Source organism: Triticum aestivum, chromosome 7B, assembly GCF_018294505.1.
Source record: "Triticum aestivum cultivar Chinese Spring chromosome 7B, IWGSC CS RefSeq v2.1, whole genome shotgun sequence".
Classification (NCBI taxonomy): domain Eukaryota; kingdom Viridiplantae; phylum Streptophyta; class Magnoliopsida; order Poales; family Poaceae; genus Triticum; species Triticum aestivum.
In genome coordinates, this window is record NC_057813.1 from 34,731,427 (window position 1) to 34,741,115 (window position 9,689).

The window sequence follows — 9,689 nt, forward strand, 5'->3', positions numbered from 1 at the left end:
CCTGCACCGGCATGGTGTGTCAAAATTTTAGACAGTCCGGTGATCCGTGTTGTTCAATAGTATTTGTTCACGCCATGCCAGCTTTGTTTAGTGCCAAAAAAACGTACAATCTTCCTTCTCTTCCTCTCTGAAGCTTCAGTTGCACAAGCCTCGTTCTTCTTTCTGAAGTTTTAGTTCAGGTAGCAGTAGCACGTCCATAGCAGCTGATGCTACTGGACAGTGAATGGAGCAGTTAAGTTACGCCCCTGAGGGGAGCGGAATCCCTACTTAAAATCTGGCCTATAACGTTTACTGGTGATGATTTCCCTACTTAAAATCTTGGCCTATAACGTTTACTGGTGATGATTTCAATAAGCTAGCTTGGTTTATCAGGTTCAGACCACAGCGTGCGCCAATGCGCGAGTATCAACTACTACTCCCTCCGTTCCAAAATAGATGACCCAACTTTATACTAAAGTCTCCCTCCGTTCCAAAATAGATGACCCAACTTTATGCTAACTTAGTACTAGTATAAGCTGATCTCACAAACCAAGTAACCAGAAAAGACTAACTTAACCCATTCAGAAATATGACACGATACCCTTTCAAAAAAAGGGACATGATACTGAAAGCTCTCCTGAGCTCTGCAATTATAAATAAGACACCACGGCAAGACTTGCGAGTAAAGAGCAATTAATCCCAGGTGGCAAAAACAAAATCTAGTGGCTCAATAAAAACCCACTATAGCTGTCAGTTTTAATAGATCCACATAAGCAACAACATTCCGAAAGGTTTAACTGCTAATCACAAATTTTGGGAATACAAAAGCTGGTAAAACCAGCCAGGGGTTTACAATCGCCTGCAGTTGTTTGACATCCTCCGCTTCTTCAGTTCTGAGCTGCCGCCGCCGGTGGCTGCTGCTGAGCAGGAGGTGCTTGAGCCTGCTGCTGCCCTGCCGGCGGTGGTGCCGGCTGCTGGGATGAACTCCCGTGTTGCTGGTGCGCTGGGGGTGCCAGCATTGGCCGGTATGGCGGATACTGGGGTGGGTACGGCATGCGAGGCGGGGCCATGTAACCGCCGCCATATGGTGGGGGTGGGTAGTATGGAGGGTACTGAGCACCCTGGTAGTAAGGCGGCAGCGGCGGACGCATAGGATAGCCCTGTCCTGAGCTGCTTGACGCCTGAGCTTGCCCGGCATGCTGTGGCCCTGGCTTGCTGCCATCGCCCTCCTGCGACCTGACTACAGCGCCCATCCTCTGGGGGTCCATTGAAGGGTACATCCTCTGATCCACCGCTGGCGGTGGTGGGATGTTGAAGTAGCCCGTTCCTGGTGGTGCCACTTGCTGTTGTCCCTCCATCCCAGGTGGCTGAGGCTGGTCGCTGCTATGCTGCTGGGATATGACAGCCCTAGGGAGCAATCCTCCGTGGGATACATGGCCTTGCCTCCCAGCCTCATCATCATCTGGCCTTGGGGCTTGAGGCTTGCCCCACATGAGCTTCAGGCGCACACCCTTGATGACTAGCTTGTTAGCAAGCTCCTCTGCAGCACGCTCAGCGCCTTCTCTAGTTGTGTATGTCACAAATGCACAAGCACGCTGGATTACCATCCTGATGGATTCAATCTCACCATGTGCATAAAACTGATCCCTCAAATCCTGCTCACTGACTCGGTTATCAAGTCCACCAATGTAGAGGGTCCTTATAGTCTCATCATCTGGTGGTTGCAGAGATGGCATCTCACCTGCCTTACCCAAAAGCTTGAGAGCCACTGGGTCATTAACTCTGTATAAAGAGTAAGAAGGGAACATCAGAAACCAAACCAAAGATTTAAGTGAAGTGTGCACATCAAGATATTCACTCAAGAGTCTACAAAAAGGAGCAATTGATCTACAATATGTTACTGCTTGGTATAACGGAAGCTCAATTAGGTTGAGATACCATGTTAAATAGCTACAAGCTCATTTTTTATCTATGTTTAGACGGCTTTAAAGCTCAAATAAATGGATGTACAATAATTTTCTTCAGTTCATGCCTAAATTCATATTAGCCACATACAAGTTTAAAAGTTTATTAATCCTGCAGTCGCTCTTTCCATCAGAAAAAATGAAAGAGATTTGAGTTTAATGCTGCAATCACATGATACTCTAAACATAACTTCAAATTATAGGTCAAAACAACAGAGAAAGGGAGATTAATCTGCTTATTTGGATAAGTCGGCTAAGATCCAACTACAAGGCTACTAAAGGAGAATCATTTCATGATACTGATGGTTCTTGCCAGACACTCTAAAAGAACTACGCAATATTATGGACACATGAACTAGCAATATACCAATCCTTTATAATACTCAATGTAAATGCAGACAAGCAATGAGATTCAAGGACACATAATCTGTGGTTGCTGTGTGCGTTGAAGTTTTAAATCATATATGGTGATTATGAATAAACTACCTGTCAATGTGATACGGAAAAATTGTAGAGAACTAAAAGCATATACCTCAATTTCGTAGGCACAATAAAATCACATACCCATAGTAGCGATCTTTGATGTTCTGCTGGGATAACTCCCCTGTCTCAGGCATCTCGTGGCGATATGGGCACTCAGCGCCTCTTGTACATTCACCCCGCACATAGAAACTGCAAACATGAGCTCGGTTCCTCTTGTAATATGGTGAAGTCCTCTGAAGCTTCAGAATGGTATCATTTGGACGGGCCTTTCCATATGAAGAGTCATAATCTATGCCAGCTGCAGCCTGCATGCATATAAAGCATGAACTTCCATTTGGAGGGACTAATCATAGATTCAAGAGGCAGGCACAAGAAGTTGAGCATGGGTGACATAAGCAATTAAATGGTACTCCCTCTGTAAACTAATATAAGAGCGTTTTTGCGGAGGGAGTACAAGGCATTATGGAAAATCAGAGTACAGTTAAAACATATTGTGATTATTATTTATCAATATACTTAAGGCTTTAAGCGCATCCATCTCACTAAGTTTTAGTAGATCATTGCAGGCCACGATGAAATTTGGTTTTTTAGTGTCATTCTATCCTATCATAAAACCAGTGATTATAGACATGCTCACTGCAGTAGATATGGAAGTTAAGTAGTGTTTAGCTATAAGCAAAATCACATCTAGTAAATGATGGCAGCAATATTGTGATGAAAAATAAAACATACCTTACGATCATGCTCTTCTGCAAAGTACTCACGGTTGACATCACTCCTTGGAATTGCATCATTCGAATTGATCGCGAGTGCAGTATCGCGGACCTGAACTGGCAGACCATATTCAAGGTCCAGAAGGCAGACCTGGCAGACGTTTTTCAACTTGCAGCACGTCTGGCAGATCTCTGTCTTCTTGTACCTTGCGTCCCGACCAGGTCTCCAACGGAAGACAGTAAAAGGACGCGCACAGATCTTGCATTCCTTGTCATATTCTGCTCTCAGCTGCCAACGCAAACAAGCAAACTAGTAAATAATCCGTCTTGCAAAGAACTAAAGCAATACGGAAAGGAGCAGTTCATAGAAACAACAAAAAGCTTTGATTGCAGATGTTTTCGCATCCATTGCATGTTAAATTGTACCCCTGCACCATCTGATTGATGCCTTCTTCTTCTGTTTGGCTATCTAGTTAACTTACTTAAATCTAATTTACCCATAGATAGATACAACCGCGGGGACAGGTAAACAACCGCACATGTAACCAAGCAGAGTAATTCACCCCGAGCTACCGATGGATATTTGGTAAAAATTTCTACAACGTGGCAACTACAACAGCAGAACCAATCTGCCCAATTCAGCCCAGAGCTATTGCTATCGATTTTATTTCATAAGGTAAAAATTCTAAAACGCGGTGAAGTTCTACAACACAAATCGAAGCGCACGCCAGCGAGACAGACGCCCAGCTTCGACTCCGATCTACTCCCCAGCGTACAGACAACAGCCGCGCCAAGCAGATCGTCGCGGCGCGCACAAAATCGCGCGCCGGCGACGCCGCCGCACCAGCAACCGAGCACGCGAATCGACAAGATAGGGTTAGGGTTTGGGGTGCGCGACGCGTACCATGCGGACGTAGGGGTTGTCGCCGAGGCACGACTCGCAGATGATGGGGAAGTCGGACCGCTCCCAGCCGTCGGCCTGCGCGTCCCGCAGCAGCCGGTGCGCCATCGCCGCCGCCGCCGCCGCCGATGCAGTCGCCGAGGGGCAGCGAGAGCGAGAAGAGAGCGCACGGGACGAGGCCTCGATTCGATTAGACGACCACGACGCGCTATCGGGCTCTCTCTTTCTCGTCTGACCTGGGTGGGTTGGCTGCCTTCCTGCCTCTATTTAAATGGGCCTGGGTCATCCGGGCCTTAGTCGGCTTCGGCAATGTGGGCCCGACCGGCATACGGATTGCCAAGGGCCCAGATATAGTCAGCCAATAGGGGGATTGGGTAGTTTGTTTAGCGGCCCACTTAATCCTCAAAAAAAAGTTTAACGGCCCACTAGAGAAAGTTAATTCGGCCGGCGGCTTGGGCGACCCGGCAGAGAGGTGTCGAGCTGCGGCGAGATGGGCGGCGGCGGCGGCGACGGGAGGAGCAAGGAGCTGGAGAGGCTGTGGGCGGAGAGGGACGAGCTGGACGCCCGCATACGGCTGCTGGAGTCGGAGCTCGAGACGAGCTCCGCTGCTCCTGCCTCTCCCGCGGGAGAGGACGCGGCGGCGGCGGGGGTGGGAGACGGCGGGTGCGTCGGCGGTGGCGGTGCGTGCCAGGCGCGCCCTGGGCTCGCGCATGCCGATTCCCTCCCGGCCGACATGATCTACCGGTACAGCCGCCACCTCCTCCTTCCGGACTTCGGGGTCGAAGGTTAGTCAGCTCTCAGCTCAACTCTGTCCCTGCTGGGCGCAGCTCGATGAACCTGCCCTCTGATGCCTTGCTGACGGCGTGGCAGGCCAGAGGAAGCTCTCCCGGTCATCGATTCTGGTGGTCGGCGCCGGAGGACTGGGCTCGCCCGTGGCGTTGTATCTGGCAGCTTGCGGTGTTGGTAATGCTCCTGCCTCTGTCCCTGTTGCTGCTGGACTGAAGCCGTGTGCAGGGTACTTCTTCTTGCTGTCACTGACGCATTGCTTTCCTGTAACCCGCTATCCTCCTAGGGGTCTTGGGCATTGTCGATGGTGATGATGTTGAGCTTAACAACCTTCATCGACAGGTATAAATAATTTGGGATTTGCTTTGCTCCTCTTATATTAATCTACCTTATGAATTATGTTGGCGATCATGCTATCCGTCTATCTGAGAAACAAATTTGAATGATAGAGTAGGCAAAATATTCTAATTCACTTGTCAGGTTGTTAGCTATCGAACTCGGTCACTTTGCTTGATAAAAGTGGACCTTTTGAACATAACTGCTCATCGAAAATATGGTTGTTATTTCAAGTATTTAACATAGACGGGGCATACTATTCCTCATATTAAACATTTGAATGTTGTCTTAGATAATCCACCAAGAAGCATACATTGGAAGATCGAAAGTGAAGTCAGCAGCTGATACTTGCCGTGCGTAAGATACTGTTCTTTCAACCATTCTTTGTATGGTTGTATCCCCTCTTTTTTGCAAATGTGGTTGTATCCCCTTTTGAGTAGTATTTATGGCAAAAGAAATGCTCTTGCAGATTTGAGGCTACTGTGTAACTAATTTCAGTTGTGCTATTGTGAAATCAGGATTAATTCATCTATTAAGGTGGTAGAACATCATCATACATTGAAGCCAAACAACGCTTTGGAGGTTGTGAGGAAGTATCCTTCAGTAATCTGATGTGATCAGCAAATGAACACTACATATATTTAAAAACAATGAGTACTCCTGTTTTCAGCACTAAATTATCACAGATATGACATAGTTGTTGATGCAACTGACAACCTTCCTACGCGGTACATGATCAGTGATTGTTGTGTATTGCTGAACAAGGTAACACATTTTGTTTTTGGCTTTTGTTAACAGTGGTGTTCTAAGTACTTCACAATGTAATCCTGATTGACTGTTGTGTTATGTTAGTGGTTAGCAAGCCTTCTGCCAGGCTGTTGGTTCTTATTTATTAGCTTGCACCACTATATTTATTTTTGTTTCATTTGCACTGGTTTTCGTTGATCAAATTCAGAACTGTTTTTTTATTCTTGCAGCCTCTTATATCTGGTGCAGCATTAGGTTTAGAAGGACAGGTAAAGTTGTTTCTTGCAAAAGATCTTGTATTTTTTAGTCCGACTTAGTATTTTTTTATTCATTTGGTGATGTCTTGAATAGTTGACTGTTTATCATCATAACGGAAGCCCATGCTACCGGTGTCTTTTCCCAAATCCACCACCAGTGGCAGCTTGCCAGAGATGCTCAGACAGCGGTGTTCTTGGGGTTGGTAAGTACTCTAGTAAATCATGCTTCATGGAATAACAACAGCACACTGCAGCAGTTGAAATATGAACTGTAGTTTTCACTGTAAACATTGTCCGGGTATGTATGCATACCCAAATTTCTGTTGCACAAACAATTAAAAACACAAATAATTAAGTTACTCATCAAACACTACACTGTTTCTAAATTAGGTTATTTATCGGGTGACTACAATGTTAGATTGTTTTTTGTATAACAATGCTTCCTTTTCTAGATAGAGCATGCATTTACTACTGTAATTGTAAATTATTTTATTTGGCAGCAAATAGGATGGGCTATGATGTGCTAATCATATGCAATATTGACTAAATATCTTCTTTTTTCATAACTAATTTCGTACTGTAGGCTCACTACTTTTTGTTTACTAGTTCCGGGAGTGATTGGCTGCCTGCAAGCCCTAGAGGCTATAAAGGTTGCAAGCGATGTTGGTGAACCTCTAAGTGGAAGAATGCTGCTCTTTGACGCACTATCTGCTCGTATTCGAATTGTATGTTACTCTACTTCTGAACATTTACTGCTTATGCGCCTGTAAATCTATTCATTTTCCCATACTGTGCTGCATACAGTGAGGTGTTACTTGCTACTTGTAATACCCGTTCCATATATTAGGAGTGTAACAAATACTCCCTCCATCCCAAATTAAGTGTCTCAACCTTAGTACAACTTTATACTCAAGTTAGTACAAAGTTGAGACACTTATTTTGGGACGGAGGGAGTACTAATTAGGAAGGAAATTTCACTTTTCCACCTGAGAGTCATCCATGAATATGTGCATTGTACTTCATGTGCATTTTGGACAAGGGACAATTAGACTTGTTGTCCAGTCCTCAGTGTACTCGCAAATTTTGAACATGATAAGTCTACTCTTATATTTATAGCTGCTGCAGCTCAAATAATGGGTACAAGCGACATATACTGTCGCCTCCAACTTAAATGTTTTTAGTATATTTTATCATGTAATCAAACTGCTAGTCATATTTATAATATGGCAAGTGGGGTATGTTCATCTGGCCAATCCTACTAACTGACTTCAGCCCTGAAAGTGGCAATTTAAACAATGTAGGTTTTTGTACCATATGTTACAAGTTGTAAGAGAATCAGTTGGATTGGGATATGCATAGTAGATTATGATCATTAAGCCTATTCTGCTGATCCCGCAAACTGTCATTAGCATTGTATGACCTTTTGAAGTTGTATCAATTGTTTGAGGATTGACTTGCACAGGACAAGTTCAAACCTGCCTACAATTTGTTACTTTATATTATGCTTGTTTCATACTAAACAAATTCTATATATTTCATTATCAAATCTGCATATTTCTGCAGGTTAAGATTCGAGGAAGCTCGCCTGCTTGTACCATTTGTGCAGAAAATTCAGTTTTCACGCAAGAAGATTTTCAGAAGTTTGATTATGAGACCTTCACACAATCCCCAATGTCTGACAAGGTATGTTCTCCCTCTGTATTGAGATTCTGGTTTGCTTTTAATACTTAAGGGTGCTTCAGAACACTGACTTCATAGTTTGTCTTTAATGTGATCGGCATTTTGTGTAAACAAAGGGAGCTATGAATTGCATGTTTCGACTATTTTCTTGTTACTCTAATCACATGTGAGTTACAGAGTAGAACTCTAATGCTAGCTTAGCACTTAGTGTTTAGCAAGTGTTATAGGAAATGCTCATGGCACTGCAAACCAACTGGGTTTCCCTACTTGGCAATTTTTTGGCTAATCCATTGTCCCATACACAAATGTGGAGTGATAGTCCAGTACAGATGTGCAGTGAAAGCATTTAACGAGCACCCTCTAGTAGCTCTACAATCTGAGTTGGAATATGGGTATGTGGGCACTGAGCAGCCCAAGTCCAGTTTTTTTTTTTTTGGGGGGGGGGGGGGAGAGCCTGGGTTTCACATGGAATGGCCACCATTGATAACCAGCTTACGCAGTAAGCAAGCTGAATGCCATGTTGCCAGTAAGTCCTTACATGGAATTCATAATTCTTTAGTGCTTCTCTAGTTTCCCTGAAAACAAAGGAGCAGCGCCAAACAAAATAATACTCCTTCCGTCCCAAAATAAGTGTCGTTGACTTAGTTCTTGTTCCAGGTTGTGAAGCTATGACATTTCACATATTGTTATGATTAATGCAGACGGCACCGAGCCTGAAACTGCTACCAGAAAGTGCCCGCATCACTTGTACAGAGTACAAAGGGCTGATCGACAAGGGGGAACCTCACGTGCTGTTGGATGTACGGCCTGCTCATCATTTCCAAATAGTTTCACTTTCCCGGTCTCTGAACATACCACTCTCCGATCTGGAGGAGAAGCTGCCTATGCTCGAGACCTCAATGAAGGAAACCTTGGATGCCTCCGCCGCCTCAGATAAACAGCCTTCCTTGTACGTCGTCTGCAGAAGAGGCAACGACTCACAGAGCGCTGTCCAGCTTCTCCGCGAGAAGGGCTTTCACTCCGCCAAGGACATAGTCGGTGGCCTGCAGTCTTGGGCACATGACGTCGATCCTGATTTCCCCGCATACTAGCGAAGTTCATTTTGGGCTTATTGCCGAGGTTCCAGCCTTAATACTGGGCATGAACGTCCAGCTTGAGACCGTTGTTTTGTGTGGCGTTGCTTACTTGAGCTATCTTGTAATTTGTTGCTGTAAGTCTAGAACTCCGGATTGCTACCTCCAAAGATCTTGTGGAGTTGTAGTAAGACACTGCAGCAGGTATACATTCGCGAGGCGCCTTGGTGAAGTTTCTGTGAAAGGTGTTTCCTGTTAACTTCCGGTTGTCATCGTCGAGGAGTATTACTGTTGTCATTATGCCTGAAGTGAGGCGTTCCTGACTGTTTTTGTTGCCATCCCTGATGGTTTCTAGCCGTCAGGGAGATCATTTATTCTGTTAGTATATCAACTTTCTTTGAAACCTGGTCCAGCGAGAACATAACGAATAGCGCTCATGTGGTGCTGCTGCCATTGAAGCGCAGCCTAAAAAGTTCGGACTCCTTAGTGGGTTACACAATTGACATGTACCGTGCCACAAAAATTTGAGTTCAAATTTGTAATAAAAAGGATAATTTCTGTTGTGAATAGACTAACATATTTTGTGAATAGTGTTTTCGCTGTTGTGTCCATCTCAAAAATTTCTTGTAGGTTTCCTGACTTCTCTGTGGAATTTTGTAGCATGGTAGATACTCACCATGTCGATACATTCAAAGTTGTATGCACTTCTGAATTCTTCTCCCATTTCGTTACACTAGAGATTGGTGTATCTATCTAGTAATACAAGGGGG

At 44.8% G+C, this 9,689-nt stretch overlaps 2 protein-coding genes across 2 annotated transcripts; one reads left to right on the plus strand and one right to left on the minus strand.

Moving 5' to 3' along the window:
* Positions 1–655: 655 nt before the first annotated feature.
* On the minus strand, positions 656–4,288 carry LOC123162176 (zinc finger CCCH domain-containing protein 40). Its single transcript, XM_044579965.1, has 4 exons — positions 4,044–4,288; positions 3,159–3,428; positions 2,508–2,731; positions 656–1,761 (listed from the first exon to the last, which is right to left on the minus strand). The coding sequence occupies exons 1-4, from the start codon at positions 4,146–4,148 to the stop codon at positions 867–869; spliced, it is 1,494 nt and encodes a 497-aa protein (XP_044435900.1). The 5' UTR covers positions 4,149–4,288; the 3' UTR covers positions 656–866.
* Positions 4,289–4,479: 191 nt separating this feature from the next.
* Positions 4,480–9,488, plus strand: LOC123162177 (adenylyltransferase and sulfurtransferase MOCS3-1). Its single transcript, XM_044579966.1, has 11 exons — positions 4,480–4,825; positions 4,911–5,003; positions 5,113–5,168; positions 5,455–5,519; positions 5,681–5,755; positions 5,849–5,927; positions 6,140–6,178; positions 6,261–6,369; positions 6,773–6,891; positions 7,730–7,849; positions 8,548–9,488. The coding sequence occupies exons 1-11, from the start codon at positions 4,531–4,533 to the stop codon at positions 8,935–8,937; spliced, it is 1,440 nt and encodes a 479-aa protein (XP_044435901.1). The 5' UTR covers positions 4,480–4,530; the 3' UTR covers positions 8,938–9,488.
* Positions 9,489–9,689: the final 201 nt, after the last annotated feature.